We start from the raw sequence: 24,383 nt of genomic DNA on the forward strand, positions 1-24,383 counted from the left end.
GGTTTTAGTTACCAATCAAAAGCTCACCAGTGATACGTCAAAACAGTTTAAGAGACGACTAACCGTCATTTAATCTTAGGTGCTTAAGGTAGCATTTATACTGTCTATGTGATATTTTGGAAAATACCAAAAGCAGCCCTTCAATTTGAGCCCCTGAAGACAAATACTCAAACGCATCCTAAAATCCTAAAATTTCCATCAGACATTAAAGTACATTAAAGTTTATGGGGGGGGGGGGGAACAACTTTATAGTGAATTTGCACACCAAAAAAAATAAATTTAGCAAAGCTTCACCCTGCGGTCCTGTCCCAAAAGTACGTATAATATACGAAACATCAGTCCCAAAATCCAAAGGTTTGAACCTGTAATTAGCGGAGGAGAGAAAATGGGAGGTGCTATGGCTCTGACGTCAGGAATTGGCTGTGTCTTTCCCGGTTGAGGACTCTCTCCGTTTCTCTCTCCCTCCTGTACACTGAGTGAGAAGGGGGGAGTCAGAAAACAAACAAGAGACAGCGTCAGTAGCGGCGTGCGGCTCCGGTAACTCATCATTATCCTCCTCTCCCATTCATACACACAGACACACACACGCATGCACACACAAATGCACACACACATGCATATTCTCACCACACCATCTATGAAACCATAATATTTATCACCGACCCTACTTTTACCCAGACTCATCAGTCTCCAGTTTTCTCATCCTTCCTCTGTCCGTTGCTGGTTCTGGACCCCGTGGGAAAATACAGCGGCATCTAGTCTCTGTTGCGATTTGCTTCATTTCTGAATGACGGGCGGACGGTTCGACTTCGACGATGGAGGCACCTACTGCGGCGGCTGGGAGGATGGGAAAGCCCACGGACACGGCATCTGTACCGGACCCAAGGGCCAGGGCGAATACTCCGGGTCCTGGTCTCACGGCTTTGAGATAGTGGGGGTGTACACCTGGCCCAGCGGGAATACGTACCAGGGCTACTGGGCGCAAGGGAAAAGACACGGTCTTGGAGTGGAAACCAAAGGGAAGTGGACCTACCGTGGAGAGTGGAGTCATGGGTTTAAGGGTCGATATGGGATCCGCCAAAGCCACAACACACCTGCGAGATATGATGGTACATGGAGTAATGGGCTTCAGGATGGATATGGGATCGAAACCTATGGAGATGGAGGTGGGTTATTCATTTGAATTGTTTCAATAACATCTTATCGCCAAATGCCAGAATGGGTGTTTCGCGCAGCGTTTGTACCGTAGGTCGGTGGTGCACTTGATACTGTGCGATAACACACATCAGAGTAAAACTGAAAGCATGACCATAACTGGCAAGAATGATCAAACTCACGGCATTTCACAGTCGCGCTGCAAGTGTTATTGTGAAATGTGCGTTTCTTCGCGCAAATATAAGCAATAAATTAATTTTAAAAATCTAAATTAAAGCTGTCAGAATGAGGCTTGCAGCGTGAGCATGTAGCTTCGCTTTCTGGCTTGCATGTCTGAATAACCAGCTAGCCTGTGTGAACCGTTGCCATGTTCTTTTGACTCACTTTATCCAGAGTTGTTCACATGTGTTGAGTACGATAGTCTGTCACTTGTACAATTCCAAATACAGGGTTTGCATTGCACACGAATCAAACTGTACTTATGTGACGTAGAACAGACAGGACTAGCACAGCCATTTTAATGAGTGAGTACCCCGGCACTGTGCATTATTGATGTATGGCTCCGGGTCGGACAGGTCAGCGCAGAGCGCTGTCATGGAGGTCATGGCTGGCTAATAATAGCCTCATATGCAACACTTAGAATGAAGATACTTTTCAACAAGCACAGGCCTAATGAAAAGTACTTGTCTCAGCATTTTTAGTTATTAAAATAGAAACATTTAATTTTGGTGTTACAGTTTTGTTATTGTGTCAGTTTAAACATTACAGGTGTGAAATTCAGAGGTGTGACCTACTATTCCTTAAATGTGCTTAGCAGTACGGAGCTGTATGTATGTTTTGATACAGAAAGTAATACTGGTATTATTTAATTGTTGGGGTAGGCCTGTGCTGACCCCATGGGTAATGTTCGGTGCGCATAATTTGAAGGTTTTGCTGTTTAGAGTGTACCTGATATTTTGACCCATCAGATGCTGAAACTTACAACAAGCAATGCACTGTAAAGCATAATATTAACACTGTCAATTTCCCTAAAAAATAAATAATTTTAACTATAATAACTGTCATGAGGAACTTCTGTATTGTCACTGTTCGACTCTTACTACTACCCCTTGCTATGTATTACTAGTGCTACTATTACTGCTGCCTATAACAATGATAATAATAGTGGTGATGTAGTATTGATGTTAGATTTTCAAAGCAACGGGGTGGAAATATGAGAAAATAAAATCCAGAAGATGCATCTGAAAGTGGTTGCTGAAAGACATGAATCTAAAAGCCTACATTTCTGAGGATTTATTGATGTCTTTTCCTGAAAATGAGTGATTGCTTTTCAGGGTCATTTAAAAGGTGCGTATAAAGGTAATTATAGTGTATTTTTCAGCATTGACATTTACTTTAGAGAACAGCTCTAGTTATCACAGCCTTAGCCCTGTATGTATCATGTATTATATGCATAGCGGTTATACATGGCACTTACTGTACAGCAGTTGCTTATTTAGGAACTTCAGGTTAAAACGAACCCTCACTGATCTAGTATTACAGGTTACTTTCTCAGCTACATGTTAAACATGCTAGCTCTCAAGTCATTGAAATGTTGCTTTCCTCTATGAATGTAAGATAATTTTCTCACATAATGTGAATTATAAATAAGGAAATGGGAGTGTGGCAAAAGATGGATGACCCTACATTTGTGTATTAATAATTGCTATAGAAAGTGAATGTGTTAGTATTTCATGTATGTATGGATAATGTGCACTGATTACTGAGGTTAATAGCATAATACTAGAAAAAGTACCCATAACAGAAGAATACAATAATTCTTTTAATTATTATTATACAGGATATGTTCACCATAAAACGTATGAAAATGTCACATGTATCCATCATGAGTATAATATTGTGTATTCACACAAACATTCCAGTTAGCTTCTGTGCACATGGTGGCCTTATACATGAATAAGAGTGCATGTGTGACAACTGAAAACTCTGTGACATAGGAGAGTTCAACAATGCCTTCTTTAGAGCTGAGCTGACAAGGGGATCATTCAGTTCAGTTTATCTCTTTCCCCCTGGGCAAAATCAGCGCTCTCTTGCAGGGAGACCGTTTAGTGCAGTGTGCTCTAATTTACAGTTTAATGTACAGTAAACCAGGCACATCTGATGTACGCTGATGTGAAAAGCTGCCTCGTGATCATTTGAAAATTAGCATCTGATCATCTCCCCACAGGATTGTGGTCAGAAAATCCACTCTTATCCTGTACTGTACCCTGTGCTGCCGCTCACGCTGTACTCCAGGAGATCAGAGGAACTGTCATTGCATGGGATGCCACAAATCTATTTTTTTGCAGGAGGCTTTTAGGAACAGCAGTATACAGTAACTGTTTCTGGAAAATACCAAGGTCACATTATTATTTTTTTTGGGGGGGGGAGGGGGGTTGCGATTGTTAACCGACTCTAACCCACAAGATATTCAGTTGATGGTACAGTTTTGAAGTGATGGAGCCTTTTACGAAAGGCAGAGATTTAGTGCAAAGTAATGTCTCATACAGGCATACCTTAAAGGGCACCAAGGCCTATTCAGTATCCATAATTTACCTAGTGAGGAATATATTTTAACTTGCCTCTAACTTGAACTTGATGTTTATTCAAAGTTTTCTACATACTATTCAATTGAAAATGCACCCCATTTGTTTTAGGGGAAGTCAATTAGCACATTGGCTTTAATAGGTATGATAAATAAGGATGTAGCCTGTCCAGCATAGCACTTTCCCTGGGTTGTATTATCTGATGGAGCAACTCTTTAAGATTTATTTTGCAGTTTATTGAAGGTTTAGTGGTCTAATCATCACCATCGTAGTCTCATGAGTGAAGTTCCCCTTCCTAAGATACCCAAATATTGTACAGATATCTTACCTATATCTTAATGCAGATCTTTTAGACGTATAAATAAATGTATGCCTATACAGAAATGGCATGGCATTCTAAAAACTCACAGAAATAGAGTGGTACCTGATGAAAAAAGAGATATTACTTCCCATTCCATAATTTTGCTTCCATTGTCATATGACATATGAGACAGTAATCCTCTCCATATGCTTTAAAACACTTAAGGACATAGTGGTAACAAGCCCAGACAGGAAGAAGGAGTATCCAGAGTCCTTTTCTTTTTCATTGTTCTATCATGTGACAGTGCACCCAAACAAACGAGAAACATGAGGGAACAAATGCCACAATGGGGTGACACTTCTTCATTTGCAGGTTTATTTCTGTGATGTGGTAAAGAGACCCATCTTGGCTGTTAACCTTACAGTATCACGGCTAATATGGATTCTGACCTGAAAGATAAGATGCACATGTGTTTCTGCAGCAGGAGCGGAGCAGAGATTTGGAGGTGTGATTTCACAGCCTACCACTGCTCGTCATTACATCTAGCCAGGATACCAACATCAATGAGAGGATCAGACACTGAAAGTAATAGGCCTGTTATTTCACAGCTCCCTATGAATGCATTGTAACTTGAAGAAAAATGGAAGATCTCAGCGATAGCAGCGATTCCGATAGTAATACAGTGCCTGCAGAGACAACGATGAAACAAAATACAGAAGATGTGGGTGATATGTGTGCAATGTCACTGATTTGGTCAGTGTTTTCCGTAGTTTATTGAAGTGCCGAGTACATGTAGTATAAAACAGTATCTTCTGAAGACATTAGATTTTTTTAGTCATTTTCTTTCAGCTCTCTTGTTTTTTAGTCATATTCTTTCAGTTCTCTTTGACTAGATGAATTAATAATAGAATATTACATAAGCAATGTATTTTAGATATATGTATTCATTGCAGTGAAGTGTAATTACACAAGTAGTTAACGTGAAGTGTAACCCTTCCATGAGTTTGGGAAGAGCATGCATACGTTGTGAATTAAAGCAGTAAGCCTAACAGCTTGAATGACATTTCATTTTGTAATGTGCATGGATGGACTTGACTGTCTTGCCCTCACATTTGCCCGATCACCATGCAGCGCGGTCAGTAATTCTCTCCATCCTTTGTTATTCTAAAAGGTACGTACCAGGGACAGTGGATGGGAGGAATGCGCCACGGATACGGCGTGCGTCAGAGTGTGCCTTACGGAATGGCTACCATTATTCGCTCGCCACTCCGAACGTCCCTGGCGTCGCTGCGCAGCGAGCAAAGCAACGGCACTGTCCTTCACGACATCACGGCGGACACCCCCGTGGGGAGCAGGGGGGGCTTTGTCCTGAACTTTCACAGCGACAGCGAGGTAGTGACTGGAAAGAAAAAGGGCCTGTTCCGAAGAGGGTCCCTCTTCGGCAGCCTCAAGCAGCTGAGGAAGTCGGAGTCGAGAACGTCGATATCGAGCAAGCGCAGCTCCGTGCGGAGCGACGCCACCATGAGCCGCATCAGCTCCAGCGACGCCAACTCCACCATAAGCTATGGCGACGGCGAGCTGCCCGACGAGTACGTGCCCATGGAGGACCACGTGGACGCCACCACCACCGAGTCCTACATGGGAGAGTGGAAGAATGACAAGAGGAACGGCTTTGGCATCAGCGAGCGCTCCAACGGGATGAAATACGAGGGGGAGTGGCTAAACAACAAGAGGCATGGCTACGGGTGCACCATTTTTCCTGACGGCACGAGGGAGGAAGGGAAGTACAAAAACAATGTTTTGGTCCGCGGAATACGGAAGCAGCTTATTCCCCTCAAGAACCCCAAAACGAAAGAGAAAGTGGACCGCGCTGTGGAAGGAGCCCAGCGCGCAGCGGCTATCGCTAGGACAAAAGTGGAAATAGCTGCTTCAAGGTAAGCAGTGCTGCACGTGCATGTTACATGTCATTCTCTAGCAATGGTGGTTAATCTTGGCCAAAGCATTTTAGTGTTATTTGCCCCTTGTGGTTAAGCTAAAAGCTGTAGCCTTAGGTTATCTGCGTCAAACCTTCTTCGTTATTAACTCTCTTTGAAGCTGAGTCACAGCTGTTGCTCAGAAATAGGTATGAATAGTCCCAGGGTCAGTCATGATCCCAGGTCTATCAAAACCCATTGATTTCAACTAATCTGTAAAGGTTCTGTTCCACATACCTTCCCTGGAATTTTTCTTGTTTATTTTTTCCTTGATTCTCTTGCTGAAACATCTCTGATTTCATTTTCTTACAGAGTATGTTTTAGAAACATGATTATTGACTGGGTTGAGTCTGATTCATTTTAACTCCAGACTGGATTCTCAGACTGGATTCTCAGATTTCACATTATCTAATGATGATGTAGGCTGTTTGTAAATTTGCATTCCTTTGACGCTTTGGTTTAAGGCTTTGAAGAGGGAAAATCACCCTGCTACATTAAAATTCTGGATCATGAAATTGCCTACATGGACAAGCCGCATGTCGGCATTTTAGCAGGAGCATATCTATAACATGGTTTGTGTCTGAAAAATCATCTTGCCAGAAGCATATTATCATGTATTACAATATAAAAGTGTAAGTTGGTTCTCAGAGATTTATCATGTGTAACAGATTTGCATGTGTTATTCATGTCGGACGGTACAAAAAGAATGTATAAGCTGTGTTTTCTCTGATCTGGAAGAAAGTTCTAAGTAGACATTGTTATGCAGATGAAGGGCAGGTGGTGTGCAATATGCAAATGAGCCATGCATTGGCCCTGATCCATCTGTGGTAGACAAATTTACGTGAATTATGTAAAAATGCTTATAGTATCATTAAAATGTGGCAATATGGCATCAGAGGCATTTTTGGATCTATCTTCACCTTCTTCATCCTCTCTTTTTTCATTTTCTTCAAGAGGTTTTTTCCCAGTATTGTGCACATGTAAACACACATTTGCATCTACAATAACGCTGTATGGAAACCACTATAAATGCATAAATTGTGTTCAAAATCCTAATTTAAGTTGGAGATGAAATTGTGTAGCTCACTGTGCATTGCGACCACCTCTACATCATGGATTGCGAGTGTTATGTACGATATAATTACAGTGTATGGCATCAGGCAAAACATTCAGACTCTATAGATATTAGATAAGATTTCTCTGAAGTGCATATTTAATAACGATCATTTCCTGGCTGCATTGTGTGTTTTGGATTTATGGTCACCTGGTTATCTTTCCAGGTGAATAAGAGATACCTCTTTAAGAGGTGGTTTAGCATGGCAATGATAGTGTGTTACTTATAGTTTCCATGGTGATGTCAGTGTTGTGTTTTCAGCAATAAGCATGTGACAAGATCATCTAGGCAACATAGAGGGTGTTATTTTCTTGTAGCCATCAGCAAGCTTATGCTCCCTGTCTTTGAAGATCAAAAACCTTTTCTTTTATTATTCAAAAGGAAATTTCACTTAAAGGTCATGGTTGAAACTCAGTTATAGGACTATATTGCTTCCATGTACTCATTGAAAAGATTTTCTCCAAACTGTACGTTGATGCCGTCATATAAATGTTGCTGTGTTTCCCTCAGTTAGTTGCCATTTAGTTATGTTAAGTCAGAGGGGCTGAGAAGTCAGCCCAAGAAGGGTGGCACTACTATGATATTGGTATTTATCTTAAGTGACTGTGGAGCATTCAAGAGGTCATGCACCCCATGGACTCTATGACGACAAATTCTATCCTGCCAAGTGCTGCTCGTACACGACATTCTTCCTTCAGTAAGTGGGATGGGCATGACCTTTTAATCTGAAGCCACACTTGTACTGCACCAAACATTGTACAGGGGCTACATAGCCACCACAAAATGGGTTTTCATTGGATATAATTATTTCAGTACATTTTCTCGTATTGGATTTTTTTTTCTGCCCTATACACAGAATGACAAATGTCCACAGCTGTGCACAATCCAGAATGTGCTGTAGTGTAATGTTGGTATCATCTCATTCCATGTGACTGCATGTAATTCCATAAATGACACTGCAGGTCTGCAGTATGAACAAAAATCCACGCTCAGTGTAGCTTTTCAGCACTTCAAAGGCCAAGATTTGACTCCACCTTGCATTTTGGTGTTACATTTGAATAATGAAGGAATTTAATAACTTGATCTGATTTCAAAACACTTAACTTTGAGCATCAATTTTTTTTGTTAATGTTAGTGATTCCCAAACTAATAATGTCTAAGTAATGAAAATGTAATGCTTACTTAAACGCTTGCTTAAATCAACACCTTGCTTATATTCTTTACCCAAAGTTTTCGACAAAGCGTATTCTGATCGAATTGAAACTGGGTCAGAGTGTCAACTTCACTGAATATTGCAGCTTTGATTACCCTTGGTCCCAATAGCAGCAGATTAGTATGACTAGGTACAGTATGCAGAATATATTAACAGCTTTATTAAAACTACGACAAGGGAATTAGGCAATTACATTTTCACTGCAGTTGTACATATCACAGGGTCATTTCTGAAATCTTCCACAAATACCTTAAAAATATCCCTCCTACTGTTGAAACTCTCTGGGCGTGCGTGCACACACACATAGACACGAGCATGCTGCAGATTTTGTGTAGCTTATGGAGCACCATTAGAGAGACGATGAAAGGGATTATCTATTCCTGCAGTAGCGGCAGCCCGTGGAGAACAGTCCCTTTAGAACATTTTAATATAATAATGGCAGTTCAGCATAAACCCATAAGATAATGCCCAGTGGCTCTAAATGATAGTGAGGTGCAGACCACTCACTCCACCATTAAAGGATTTTCTGTACTCATCATAATAGAGTTTAGAAATAAAAACCATTGGAACCATTTGAAGGATATTGAAAGGCATTGTGTACTATACTGAAGGAAGGAGAGAGTGAGGGAACGGGACTTAAGATAGCTCCATTATCAAATATTTGAAAGAAATTTAATTAAAATATTCATGACATGTAATTTCTTAAAGTAGTTTTGTCATACCAGCATTGCAATCCACCCGATTATATGCAGTATCAACTTCAATGCCATGAGATTGAAGATTCTGTGGTTTGTGTGATATTACTGTTCAAGAGCAGTCATTTCAAAAAGAAAGAGAAGGTCACATAAAGTTACAAAATCTTTGTTATTTTAAAAACCAATTTCCCCATGTCCTCATGGAGCTGTGTGCTGCTTCCTCTTGTTTTTTTATCTTATTTGATTACATTTTCGCCTCATTACAAAGTGGATTAAAGAACATGGTAATGCCAATACTGGCTGCACAAGAAAGTAGATGCCCTCACCCTCTTACCTTTTACTGCATCATAGAGTGGATTTTACAAGTTGTGTTTTATTCAGACTTTACCCAAATAACCTGGACAAGTTCTTTCATTGCCTCCTCCTTTAATATACTTTACCAGTTTGTGTAACTTCAAGAAAATAGTGATTCCTGTCACAAGAAATAGTTGTATAATTTTCATCATGAGGTGACATTGTGGTTGTATTGATTGGATCAAAGTCACCTGATACAGCTTTACTGGGTCAGTGAGTGGATTCAAAATGCATGCATGACTTTGGAACATAACAACATGTTAAACCTAGAAAAAACAACAGAAGTAATGATGATGGCCAGAGAATGACCCATTGACAGAAAAATGGCTGAGAAGAACAATAGTTTCTCAACCCCAAGTGATTGGCAGGATAAAAATGGACAAAGGGTTGCATGTAAAGCAGCGATTCCGCTTTTGCCAGGGAGTCGGAGCTGATGAGCCATCCCGTGCCCTGGAGCTACTGTCCTCATGTTGTGGATCAACCAATCAATAGAGAGATAGCATGACGTGTGGAGCGTGTCTCCTCTCGAGAGCGGGGGCCTCTGTGAGGCAGAGATGAGAATGGCATAATGGGAACTTCCTGTTTCACTCATCCGTGGGTTGAGATTTCCTGAATGGGTGGCGCCCACAATTCATTCAGATGAAGGCTTGTGAAGAATGTTGAGTACCCACAAATTCCAGCACCCCTGAGGAGATAGCACTGACTCACTTCATTTCTTAAATGTGAATGGGATAGTGACTTGAGTGAGTGTACTTTTGAAAAGAAGCAGTGCAAGGCCTGTGGGCTTAAGATAAGTGACTGGACTTACCTCCCTCTTGGGTGTGGCCTTCCTCAAATGTAAACACATCACATGACACATCCATGCTAGAAGTTAGAGGAAAACAATGTTATTTCTGAGCTAGAGACATTAAAGGAGATGAAAAATGACCACTGATATGTCTCACGTCAGTAATGATGTGCAAAATGTGTCTTCTTCATGTGAAAAGTGTAAGGGATAAATAATTTATCTTGCATAGCTCACTTTTACAATTGGACAGAGAAGTGTTTGATTCTGGGTGTTATAAGGGGCAAAACATCAACATTAATCTGTTAGTCCTATTTTTTAAACAGAATATAGAAGAAAAATGTTCTTGATTAATACAAAGTTTTTCTGTTTAGCATGATTACACTTTGATTCTATATGTGTTAACACACACCATTCTCTGGGTAATGTACTTAATTATTTCGATATGTGTGATATCAGTAAAATGATTAATAGGGGCAGCAATGTGGTGTATTGAGTAAGGGCCAGTTGTTGTTGTCACAAGCTTACACGTTTGATTTCCAGGAGGGGAACGGCACGCTTGAGCAAATTACCCAGCTACTATGGCCTCAAATGAAAAAAATTCAGAATATTATTTGTAAATCGCTCTGCTTATGGGTACCTTCTGAGCACATAAATGATATTAATAGCATATAGTATAGTTAGTATAGTATAACTTCTCCCGTCCCCACCTATATTCTGTGCCAACTTACACCCCATACATATACCTCTTTGTGTTCAAATTAGTATGGGACAGGCATTGTACCCTTGAAGAAAAAAAAAGATCTGCAAAAGTGCTTGGAATGAAAAGCAGAGTCTGTAAATGACAGCCCTCCATCTCATATCAATGGTTTGAGTTGTAACCTTATCACCGGTTCATGTCAGGACACGGGCAGTGGGGCAAACTGATTGGGAACATAATGGTCTACCTGACAGTCAAAATCTGGAATATATTTATATCAGGAACTAAACCTGTAACATGGCTTCATTAAAAGAATCAGCAACACCACGGGGATTTGTTTCGGTCTTCCAAAGCATACTTCTATCATATCCTCTGTGCTCTGTAAGATGTTGATTCAGTGCTGAAACAGAGCCAGGGATTAAAGGATTGTTGAGGATTAAAATATCTAAGCTGTAAAAGAGTATGCATTTTCCCCACCACTGATACTGGAAAAGAAACTGTCGGTTTACGCTCACTCTCCCTGTTGGGTGTCGTTAATAACACTGACATTAGCTGTATTACCACTGTTCTGCTGAATGAATGGAAATAAAGGTAGAACCCGTATATAGAACCTGGTTAAAAATACCACAGCTGTGTGTGGCTGTGTAAGCCAGCGCTGTCCTGCTTCAGGACGTTCGGTTTTTTACTGCTGCCTATTTTCTAAGGCACTGGGCTTTTTATAGAAACCAATGATTATCACATGCTTCAAACCGACCCTCTCAATGCAAGTTTTAATGAAAGGCAACCTTACGAGGTTTCGCTGTCAGGGACCCAACTTGCGTAATTAAGCGAGGATGTGTCCCAGAGCAACAACAATAACGAAAACGAACTTTTTTTTTTTTTTTTCTGACTCATGAAGTGGTTACTTTGTGATAGGATGGCAAAAGTCCAGGGAGGGGATGGATGGGGTGAGAACATATATCGCTCCCAGCAGTTGAGCTGGAACCCCTGGGAGAAAAGGCGCGAGCCACGGGGCAGGCTGTGGAGGTGCGCTCGCGGGCGCAGCCAGGGCCCTGATGTGCCTGCGCTGCAGTCTGACTAAATAAGGCAAGGCACGAGTTGGCTTATCAGCAGTCTACAGGAATATAGCCCACCAGCAGCTGATACAGTAGCCCCACTGCTGCTGCGCTATCATCTGCTGGAGCGCTCAGACGGCACGTATGTTTATCACCTGCTGTGCTGCTGACTTCACTCGGAATTCAGCTCTGCGTGCTTTTAAACCCTGGCCACTTTAGGTGTGGCTCAAGGGGGCTTTTCACAAGCACTTGGTCGGTGGCCAAAAACTGTGGAGAGAAACATGAAGAGACTGGCAAGGAGGAGTTGGGGGGGGGGGGGGTACACATTTAAATGTACATAAAAATGCTTCATATACTTTTTAAAAAACCACTTGAGAAAAAGGTCTGATCAATCTAAACTTGATCTTTTCCCTGTGTACTGCGTCCCACAAGGAACAAACCATATTTTTTTAAAATAGAAAGGCAGGAAAATTAATTAAAGTATGACTGTGTTCTTTGGACATATGCCTAATGACGTCTCTGTAATGTACACTGCAGATTGCACATGTAGAGAAACAGCCTCCCTGTGGTGGGTTCAGTCTGCTGTGTTCAGCCACATGCAAATTTAAATGGCTGCATGTGCCACCCATGTCCCTACTGGTATATAGATGCTAAATTTAAAATGGCTGATGCAACAGTGATACATGTTTACTTTGTATTGTTTTAAATTGGCATTTGTCAACAGAGTGTAGGCTGTGAGTGCTATTAAGGAAATTTAGCTAAGCAGAGTGATAAATATGAATAAATTAATGAGACTGCAAGGTGAGGTAGACAAAATGCTATACTGGCTTCCTTGTAATTGCCTGCCATACAGTGTTCAGTGTGTAGAAAATTAAATGTATATCCTTAAACACAATATATTAACATGACTTCCACGTGCTTGTCTTTCCTTTTAAAATGTGAAAGCATTAATAGCTCCTGTTACCTTTATTTGAGTCACATCAACTATAAAATCTGTTTTGTATTTCAGATGTCCGGAGATATGAGCAGATGTTAATCAAACCTCAGTCTGAAACGCCCTAGGAGATTGTTAGGGGACATTGCCGTCCAGTCATCAGTTCAGGTTAAATAATACTGAAATGAATCATAAGAATGTATAGTGTAATCAGCATGTAAAAAATAATAAAAGGGTTGCTCCTGCCATCAAGGACTATAACAGGACAGTATTCAACCAATAGATACGAAGGTATTTTTTCATGTTGTGAAGTGATAAGCTGTTTTTCCAGATCATTTCACCATCATAATAACTCTTAATATATAATTATGTTTAATTATGTTTAATATGTAATAATTCATATTCATATTCACCACCAAATAATTTCCCCTGATCTTTTGCTGTGCAATATGCATGTCACATACAGTAATGTGAAAGGGACCCATCTGTGGTAGCAACCTCCTTCACACTGTGAAGTCACACAATAATGCAGCATATTTTTTGCGTCACATTTTACCCAGCCAAATCATATGGTGCACATGAAAGATCATCCCAACTGACAAACAATGGCTCCACAGAATGCTCTTTAGCAGATCAGCCTATGAAGGATGCATTCACATTGCGGAAGGGTGCATCTCCAGCACAGCAGGGGGCGGAGCACAACATTGTCTGCTGTAGCGAAGAGCTTGTTAAGGTCCTAGCCATGTCTGCAGCATGACAAAGACACTGTGTCAGATATTCACTCCAAATCCATTACAATCTGTATGGAAGAAAGAGGAATATTAAAACCTAATTATTTCTGTACTTTAAGCCTTATGATCCTTCAGCAGGCTAATGATTCCCCATCTGAATTGTGCTCCATGCCTGCATTCAAACCCCCTTATCAGTGTAAGGGTCTTAAACAACGCCTTTTGGAGGCAGTAAATTCGTTTAACATGCAGAGTGGCATGTTTAATCAGTCTCTTCCAAAAATCATCTTTATAGATCATTATAGATCATCTTTATAGAACATTGTATAAAATGAATACACCACTTTCAAGTGTTACATATCCCTACCAAATTAGCCTTTGAATAAATAAGGAACTGCTTGTTCCTTGGATGTACTGTCCAGCAGATATTCAAAATGAAAAATGTTATTTAACTACTAAAAGTATACATATTTCAAGTACATGGTAAAAATGAAAAACACCAAGTAGTTTTTTAAGGAACCTTATATAATACCTTGAAGAAAAAATTAATATTGCTGTAGATTTCTAATTATTTTCCCAAATGTGCTAATTGATACACCATAACATAATTGTCCTTTGAAGGGTTAACAGCAGGAAGTATGGATTTCACTTTCATTTATGTCATTTTGTCAAAGCATGTCAAGAGGTAATCTTCTTTTGAATATGATCTTTTGCCTTGCCCTTCAGACAGGGATGTGAGGAGCCAAGCAAAGGTCACTCTTGATGTGACCTACAAAGGCGCTCTGAGCACGGCAAGCAGGGAAAGAGGATATTAGCAAGGGAGCATTACCACCGATCAGCACTTCTGATCCAGGTTGAAGATCAGTAGCCCCATTAACCTCCTAAGTGCACCAAACTGGCAGAATACATATTGCTACTTTACGTTGTTACAGAGTGTCACGGAGCCCAGCTATATTGTGTACAAAGCACATCAGTTCCTTTTAGGATTTCTGTGATTGAAGCGCTCCATTAAAGTGTAAACACTTTAACACAATTAACTTTACATTTTTATTTTTGGGAGGCTTTTTTATTGGATTTTAACTATTTACAGAATTTTAGTTCTATATCTGTATAGAAAGTCATAGTGTTATGTGCATGCGTGCCACTGCTCATTTCTGGCATTTTTCTGAGATGTAAAGGAATCCATAGTTATGCCTTACAACAGGCATGAGGATTAAAGAAAGCAAAGACAATTATGTCAGCATTATCCAGCAAATGTTCTATCATCATCTGTAGGTGTCACAACTGACACTACAAGGCTACTTAAGTTCTGTTTAATCTAATTAAATGGATGCACTGTACGTGCACTGTGTTTAAAAGGTTATTACCAACACTTCAACATTAGGTTTGGAGAAAAGTAACGTGCTGCAATTTCAAGCACTTTTTTTATCCAGAGAGCAGTACATAAAATGTGAATGCAAGAACTATCCACTACATGTTTGCTAATGTTTTGTCCTCATGTGTTATGATATATGTTCTGTTTATGAATTTGTTCAGATGAACATTCTCTGGCTAGTTATATTTTAGGCATAGATTGTTAACAGATAAAGCATGAGTCAAAGTAGGTATATATGTTGTAGAGAAATGAAGCGTAGAATCATTCTTGTTTTGTGTAGTTGTGGGTACAAGGAAATGTGTCCACTGTACATTATTACAGTATAATATCATTTATTATCATACATGTAACCTCGCATATATTAGCAGGCATATATCCTGTATGACTTTACATCTGATTATATCCCTGTTCATCACATAGACAATTCACTGGTATGGTCCCCATTAGTAGAATAGTTATTTATTAGCAATTATTAAGGGATTCTTCTTATGAAATGTAGGGTCACATGCAGGCTTGGCTACAAGTCAAGGTCAATTAATGCTTCAAAGAAGTGATGTTCTATCCAAATGAAGGCTAGCTTTGTATTATGTACAGCTAACTACAAACGTAGCAATGTCAGAATTGTCATAACTGATTTGATAACTAAGGTACTATAGCTGTATGTTCAGCTATACTTTGATAGCTAACTAGTTTTTCCGTTGCCCACAGAAGTCTCCGATTCTATAAATTGCAAAATTCCCTGGAGTCAATTTCATGTGTTTCTCGTGTGTGGGCTATGGCAGGAATTCCCTTTTCATGTAGTCTGGACAATTGTTCACTCAGCAGTGTTCACATATCAGTGGACCTGTGACAGGATTTTTATGCAACATGTTTTATTCATATTTTGCCAGTAACAAGCAAACCGTTGGCAAACATTTCTCGCTTTGCAGTTGGTGGTTTAAGAGAAATAAGGTGTAAGGATTTAATTGTCCAATTAGAATGCACGCTCATGTGGTTGAACACATTAAAACAAATCCTCCAAGGTTCCTTTTTGGTGTTATAGTAGCTGGTTGGAAGAACAGATAGAGAAGAGTAGTGGAAAGGAGAGCTTTCAGGTGGTCTTTACTGTCAGTTAGAAAATTGAATTACAGGGAGAAGGCTATCATCAACTTGTTGGCCTTTGAGAATTGTTAGGTGCTTTTTTGACATGTAGAGCAAAAAGTTAAGAATTAGAATACCTTGTACAGACACACATTACTACTCAGGCCAATGTGTTGTCATGGCAACTTGACATTCTGCACTGGGCTCAGTATCTTCAGTATGCCTCCATAGCTGAGTTATAGTGAGGTACATTTTTTCCAAACTTATATCCTCACATAAACAAATTCTCACTGATTAAATGCTCATGAGGGTCAAGTCAACAAATCAACAAGATGTATGTTATAATTTGCTTTATTTTATTTCTCTTCATGAAAATTATTAGTAGCTAGGTGGCAATGAATACATTTAATGTACCATGATCTGAATGAACTACTTTTTCAGATATTAGCTATTGGGCTATTAGTTATTAGACTGTTAGGTAGCTAGTTACCTTATGACTTTTGGGAACCCAGAGAAGAGTGTTTATAGCTGTGCAGCAACAGACTTGTGCATTTCCCATCCATCTACAATGTTTCTACAAGAATTTCCCCTTAAACACAAATTTCATTTTAAGTTTGGCAACCTAAGGTCTTTCTGGTGTTTATCCAATGTGGCTAGGGTACACAATAAGGAATAGGCACAGATGTGGCTAATTTATGAACATATCTTGAACCAGCAGTAGCACATTTATCATTAGAGCACCATCTGTAAACCACAGCATAAATTACACACAATTCAAATAACAGAGATGCAATGTTTAGATTAGGGAGCAGGAAAATGTATGGAAAATGCTTTGTGTGAATAAATTACTAACAATATTGTATTATATTGTATGTTTGTGTGTATGTATGTATTCATTCAATCATTCATTCATTCACTCTTATCCATAACAACTTTCAAGTACATCATCCAAAGACACACAGGTGTATATCAGAGAAGCGTCAGTATAGCAATCAATATGTGATAAAACAGTAGTAACACAATTACTTGAACAGACCTGTATCCTCTATATTTCCCTAGTTAACTTGTGATACTCTCATATTTTTGTTCTTGAATCAAACCTATTAATGTTGAAACAAAAATGCAAGTGTCATTTGCAAAAGCTTCCTCCATAAATACTGTCCACACAGTAAACCACATTTTCAGATCATTTAACGCACATGTCTGCATTTTACATGAGATTCACAATAATGCATCCTGTCTTCACAATGAAAGTACAAGTGCAAATGCTAACATTTCCATTCACCACCAACGGAAATCCAACAAGTTTTTGCCCAAATTTGTAATAGATCTCTTGTCATGGCCTTCATCAGTATTTATCCGGTACGTTTTTCTTTATCTAACAACTAACATCTGCCACAGGATTCCTGTTTTGTAAGACCCCGTGGTAGTGGATTGGATAGTAGCTCCAGATAATCAGACTACCACTGAGTGTGGTTTAAACAAAGATTCGTGGAAGAGCAGGGTTGCGGTCGAGGCCTTTGAAGTGCTTGGGTGTAAAGCTCTCAGACCCGACAATGTCATGTGTGCACTTCAGTACGACAGGGGAGTGGGTGGGTGTGGGGCAGGAGACAACTGCACCCTAATTAAAACTACTGCGAGTACTTGGATCTGTTGCCAGGAGATGATCACCCTCTGTAGCAGGCTCAATGCTGCATGCTAAGTGTGTGTTTAAATGTACTGAAAACAAAAAAAAAGATTTTTCTTCACTGTAGGATGCATAATCTAACAAGATTGTGGAAGGGTAGCCTTTGTTTTCTTAGTGTTTATGTACTGCTTTAGACCTTTTCTGCTTCAGTGTGGATGCTGGATTAATTTGTTACACAGACCAGATGATGTGTTGAACTGCCTGTCCAAGTGGTTGAGTGTTGCCATGGTGATTGTTCTAGTCATCTTTTCAGCCACGCTCTGGTTTTCCACATTAGCTGTGTAGCTGCAAGCTAAACATCATCTTTACTCACAACTGCTTGCTTTTACCTCAAATTCAGAGTCACTTTTGAACAGTGGTGAATAATCCAATTTATGAATTCTAAATAATTCTAATAATAAATTATGAATTCTTTCTAAATACATGCTAATGTGAAAATTTATAAAATTACTGCTCTGTAAAGGGCCTATTAATAGATCTACTAAGTTCATCAATATTGGAAAACAAAATCTGAGGTTGTATTTACACTGAATGTTGTATCATTTTTGCATGACAAATAATAATTGTTATTGGAATATGTCTACATGGATATGCATATGAATTATCATTATGTGATCCATTAAGAGGACACAAAGATAAAAGCAGTGCCTTGCAGTGTATATAAGCCCAGTTAATTCAGCGCATATTATATGAAGCGTTTTGTAGATAGAGCTCCTCAGGGTGAACTCACTGCAGCCTGTGAAGCAGGCCTGTCTGAGGCCAGGTCCTGGATGTTTGAATGCAGATTTGGATTTTTCTTAGCAATGCAGTTTCCATATTTTCAACCTGAGCCACTGTATTTTTATTTTAACATCATTTTAACATCGCTCACTTCACCAAAATCCAGCCATTCAGCCAAATCTGTACCATTCATTACTGTGCTTAAAAACAAGCTGGCTGATCTGTGGCTGAACGGTGTTCAACACAAATTCCTCACAGGAACAGAATTATCTGAATGTGCTTGAATGTTATACAGCAAACTTCCCAGTGCTTCAGCAGTCGTGAACATGAAGCACAAGCAGTTTTACTTGTGCCTTGTGTCTTCAGAAGTCTTTGAAAATATTGGTGTTCATTGAACAAAACGCTATGGTTTGGAAGTATCCTGTGGTCTACATTGTACAGCCCAACAAATGTTAGGTTCCAGAAGGACTACTACAGCATGCGGTAATTTCCAAAAAGGAAAGGTATTTAGAAATTATTAATGACATATAGTCTTCAGGATGCTTTCCATTTTGAGAGATGCATTTTAAGTTATGTTCTAGCTATTGTAGCTGGGCAAGATTTATATGTGGGCTAAGTATGTTAGAGGCAAACAGATTTCACTAAATTGCCAGAAAAGCAACCGTAAAGAACTGGTAAGTTGTTTTAGAGCTTAAATTGAAAGTGTTTGCATAAACACTATATCACCATAAAAGCATGGAAAGTACAGTTGATTTATATATTTATTCCATGCAGCTGGGGAAACAGAAAAAATGTAAGACTTTTAAAATTATGTCTGTTTCATGTCCTCTTGCAGTCCTGGAGGGCAGAATTGTGTGCTTTTTTGTTGTGACATAATGTGATCAAATAACCGAAGCCATTATCTGGATAGATCAACTCACCGTGTGTTCCAGGTGTACAGCAGTTGTTAATTGAAATGTTACTCCAAAATATTCATGACCCTAACCCCCTCCCTGATATAGACTGAGACACAGAACCCAGAGAAGGTGAAGGAGAAACTGGAAGGTGTGTGCTGTTTTAAAACCTCCTTATACCTGCTTGGCACTGCCGTTTAGTGTGTCATGGCACAGATCTGCAGATCCACCTGACAGGACAGGATGCAGGTGAGGCATGGCTTATTCTTTGGGAGGGGTTGATCACTGCCTCCTGACCGAGTATGTCAGATAGATTAAAGGACTAATCCATGCAGAAATTCCAGTGTTCCGGGTATTTTCCCTTTAAATCAAAGCTTATTTTCAAGATGATTCATGCAGCATCTGTCTGTGTTTTGGTTTTAAAATCCGTTACCTGCATATTGTTGTTTTTTTTACTTCTGGTCTGCTGACTGACTTTGGGCTCAGTAGCAGCTGCAAAGGCAAAGTACAGTCATAACTGTGATTTTTTTTCATCACTGTATTTTTCAAATATCAACCTGTATCGTGTTGGAGCCCAGCAATAAGAATATAAAAATTAGGCAGTGGTAGGATGGTCTGTTCTTCAGGTATGATGCAGATAGAATGCTTTTCAAAATAATTACAGTTAACATTTAAATAAAGTCTGCAGTAAATACCGCTGCTGTCTTAAAAGATGTTGTTGTATCTCCATTATCATTTTAATTTAATAGCAGTGGATCAACAAAGAGTATCATCAAAACATTGAGTGGCTGTGTAAAATACAAAGGTTATTACAGAAAGATCATACAAGGATAGCCTTCTACTGTTAAATGAATTTAAGATAGTAATCTTATTTTGCACAGACCTGAGGATTGTTATTGATTAGAGAAGTCTGTCTTGTGAGTGTGTGAGTGAGCAGGCAAGCAATGAGCATGATTACCTGAACGACTGAAGAGTCTCTAATCCAATGCAGCAGCAAACCAATTTGCTTTTAAACGCTGTTGCTTCCAAAAAAAGCTGAGTACAGTTATTTTTAATAAGTTGTCTTTCAGTGTTGCTTACACATACATTTATCAGTGCAAATGGCTTATCCTCTTTTATTGACCTCACCATGCAAAAAAAAAAAAAAAAAAACAAGAACTCTATAGCATATAGAATAATACAGAGGCACCTTAAAAATACTGAAGAACAAACTGGGGTAAAAGGAAGCATGAATGGAAAGGAGACAAGTGAATAAGCATTATATCCTTTGTACTTGCAGTGTGGTTTAAGTTTGTTGTCTGAGTACGATTCATTTGGTTCATTCATTATTTCTAACCATTCAACTGGCAACCCCATCTACCTCCGGCATTCCTTTACAAGCGTCTGCAGGGTGTATTTAATGTCACGTTGCTTTCTTTTGTTCCACCTGTTTCTTTTGTGCTGCCCTCATTATTGTGCTTTAATTGTTCTTTTCTGTGTCTTTTCACCACTTCTTTCTGTCTGTGCCACAACCTACACCATTGAATGTAACAGTACTTTAACTCAGTTCCTGTTCAGGTATTTAAATAGCAACTCCAAATGGCTTCTTACAGATTCTTGAATACTTCAGAAGTTAGTGCGGTATTACTTGGGCCCATTGTTTGTTTAACATGTACAGTACTGTCACGCAAAACACAATCTTTAAGTGGAACCAGTGAACCTGTGTTATCGTTTACTCATCAGATCCTCATGTGTCTTCACATGTTATTTGGTAGTAGTTTTCTTTAACATTAGAATCTACAAATTCTGGAATGTTGACTAGAAAAGCATGCTATGCTTATGTCTGTTCTGTTAATTTTAAGAGAGAGTGATGTTTCTTTATACTTAGATTTCTGGGTCATTGCTTCATACTATATGTGCAAAACTGAAGGAATTGCTATAGTACTCATGTTAAAAAAAAAAACATTCATTAGCTTCAGCTGTTATTCATAGCAGATGGCACTGAGGGTTAAAATCAAAGGAAACAGATGTGCATAACAGCAGTTTCTCATTATTATTGTTATAAACCTGACAGTTTGACAAATGAATCTTGTAGTAAGGTTTATTTATATTAGTTATTTACATAGGGGATATGAACCCTAGATAGTGAGGTTTTCTTTGTTGGCACTTTGCCCTAAATTAGCTCCAGTTGAAGATCCAGTAATGGGTGTTGTCAAGATATAGCATGTGAATCCATACTGTATATTAATTAGGATTAGAACAGTGCTATGTACTGCATTTAACTACACAACTAGTATGTTTGAATAGTATGCAACAACTGCAAATGTACACCGTATGATATGTACAGTTAAAGATGAAGATGTCATAATAATCACCATGATTGTATAACGTTTAGTGATAGATTTACATGATTATTATCAGTATCAATGGTTTTGATATCAGATTTTTTTCTATTTGAGTAAGTACTTACCTAATTAAAGTTAATTTTGTTTTGTCAGTTATATAGGGCAAATGGTAAATTTATTCTCTACATTCATGTTATTCATAAGTGACTGGTCTATGATTCTCTTTTTCAAAGTTGAAAAGTAATTTTTCAGTCAAAATACCACTTTTTTTTCTCCGTTTCTAGTTCATAATGTAGCCTTCATTTTATGAATAGGTTATGGCCCACAGTGAGCCCTGATGTTGTAGACATATGCAGCTGGCTGGATTACCGCCAGCTCCGTTGGTCTGGATTTGACCGTGGCTGTGGCAGGCTCACGATCGAGGGGAGCGAAGTTCATATGAAGTGTCTCGGGGTGGTCTCTTTTATCAGAATGCCAGCGCAAGACATGCGCTCCTGCATTTGGGGGGGGGGGGGGGGGGGGGGGGGGGGCGGGGGAGTGCTGGAAGAGGACCCAGCAGAACTGTGTCAGCATATGTGACATAGAGTCCTCAAATAGGCCACTGCCCTGAGGAGTGACAGGACGTACCTCCAGAAGACAGTCTGCAGAGCGTCCGTCTGGCAGAGATTGACGAGAAAGGGCCAAAAGGAGGCCGCATGCAGGGGGCGAAATTTAAGAACATGCTAAAATTAGAGAGGCGCTTATATGCATACCTCTGTAGTTTTAAATACTCCAAAGTCTTGAAAGGGGCACTCATGAAATTGATGCTGCTTCTGGAAAGAGTATTGGCAGGGTGCGTTTTGTAGTATCAACCTGTACGGGATGTCATTTGAATCACGATATTCATCATATCTCGGACGCCAGACATTTTTGATAGTACTCATGCAGTAGTGATTCAGGACAAGAAATGAGACGCTGCCATGTTTGTTCAGTCATGAAAAACTTTGCCTTTAAATCATTGTGAGATGGTCATCTTGACAAAATGTCTGTTTGTAATATTAATTTAATTGGAATCACTAGATATTAATTGATACGTGGAAATTGCGTTGTATACAGAAATAAATGAATGGAGTTATTGCTGTTATGTAGTATCAGCATTGTTTGTCAGAGTGAGGCTGAATATGTGACATGATTCCCATTGGCACATCTCGTACCCGGAGCTGGTCCACAGGCCGTCCGCTTCCCGCTCTCCCCGCTCTGAGACATCCTGTCCGGAATGTTGGAAAGTTCACGTCCAGTCCTCAGCTGCGGCTTAAATATGCAACCCGGTTTGGATCCATCTCTTTGAATGTTATAAATAGAAGGAGGATGAACGATGCATCGCCGCCTTGTTACATCTCCAGAAAAGCTTTGGAGCACACGCTGCATTCACCGCCGGCCTGTACAATACCCGTCTTTGTCCCTGTGATGATTTATTTCTCAAGAGGAAACTATCTTACAGCATATGGTCGCTCATACATTTTAATGTTTCGCTGTTCTTCCTTGTCACCAAACAGGCCACGTCTTTGTCAAGGGGATTTGAAGAAGTCATAAACATAGGCATTGGTCATAATTAAACTAAAAAGAAACGGGGAGACCAAACCAAGGCAGCATCCTGTAGCCTGTATTAAATGCACAGAGTGAAACTAATCTGCAACATTTTACAGAATTTATTTTGTCCCTTTTACTTCATCTTTTATAATTAGCTCTCCTGAAATGATCTCTTTAAAAGAAAAATCCCCTGTCCCTAATGCATTGCACACAGCCACTCTCCGACCGGGACCCTCGGCTTTTGGGAGGGATGATCGTGGCCGATCTCACGCAAAGGCCTTTCACAGGATTTGTAAAGCAGGTCACCTCTTCCTGTCTGTAAGCCATCATTTGACTAGGGTGTACGTCCATAATGCCGTTTAGTCCGAATGCTAAGCTGGTGAGGATTCCAAAACCCATTACGATCATTTGGGGCAGGTTTTGGGGGTACTGTTTGTTTGTTTGTGATTTTTTTTAACATTCCTGTCCTGAATCTGGTTATGTGCTTGGTCTTGTGATAGGCAGGGAACCCATTGCGTGCTAACAAATGTTTTGCTCAGCCACATTTAATGGCATTTAATTATGTAGATTCACTCAATCATGCCCATGCTGCTTTGTCTGATTTGTCGTTTTTGTTGTTGTGTGTGTCTGTGTTTTTTTTTTTAATTTATTGCACGAGTCCCCCAGAAATACCCTTTAAGAATGACTTAAAAAGCACTGACACAGGTCCTCGTGCACAAGCCAGTACTTCTCATTGGTGTCTATGACTGAATTGCCTTTGACTAATAAATGCTGTCTGTTTATAAGTAATGTTTACTCATTCAAATGAAGCCGTACCAGGGAAAAGCCTTTGAAAGCCACTCAGCTTTTTCTGTGTTTTTTAAGGCTCAGCGTACTAGCAGTGTGTTTATTTACAGCCCTTTGGTAATGTCTTTCACTCTGTACTTTCTGGATGAGGAGAGCCCCCAGACTAGTGCTATGTCCTCGGTTTTGTTTGTGAAAGTAGGGTTTGGATTTAAGAGAGGATGGGTGAAGCAAGTGAATTGGGTGGGGGGGTTGGGTTGGGGGTCAGAGGGTTGAGTTTAGCTGACAGAGCGCTCAGGAGCAGTCTATATCACTTTTTCAGAGGGCATAAAATCCACATACAACTAAAATTGTATCAATC

At 39.6% G+C, this 24,383-nt stretch overlaps 1 protein-coding gene across 2 annotated transcripts in view; it reads left to right on the forward strand.

Moving 5' to 3' along the window:
• Window positions 1–781: 781 nt before the first annotated feature.
• Window positions 782–24,383, forward strand: part of jph1a (junctophilin 1a) — a 40,663-nt gene continuing 17,061 nt past the window's right edge. For both annotated transcript variants that reach the window (XM_036521314.1, XM_036521315.1), the window contains exons 1-2: window positions 782–1,166; window positions 5,213–5,975. In XM_036521314.1, the coding sequence (XP_036377207.1) occupies window positions 788–1,166; window positions 5,213–5,975 (1,142 nt within the window). In that variant the 5' untranslated portion in view covers window positions 782–787. The remainder of the gene's footprint in view (window positions 1,167–5,212; window positions 5,976–24,383) is intronic.

This window comes from Megalops cyprinoides, chromosome 2, assembly GCF_013368585.1.
Source record: "Megalops cyprinoides isolate fMegCyp1 chromosome 2, fMegCyp1.pri, whole genome shotgun sequence".
Lineage (NCBI taxonomy): Eukaryota > Metazoa > Chordata > Actinopteri > Elopiformes > Megalopidae > Megalops > Megalops cyprinoides.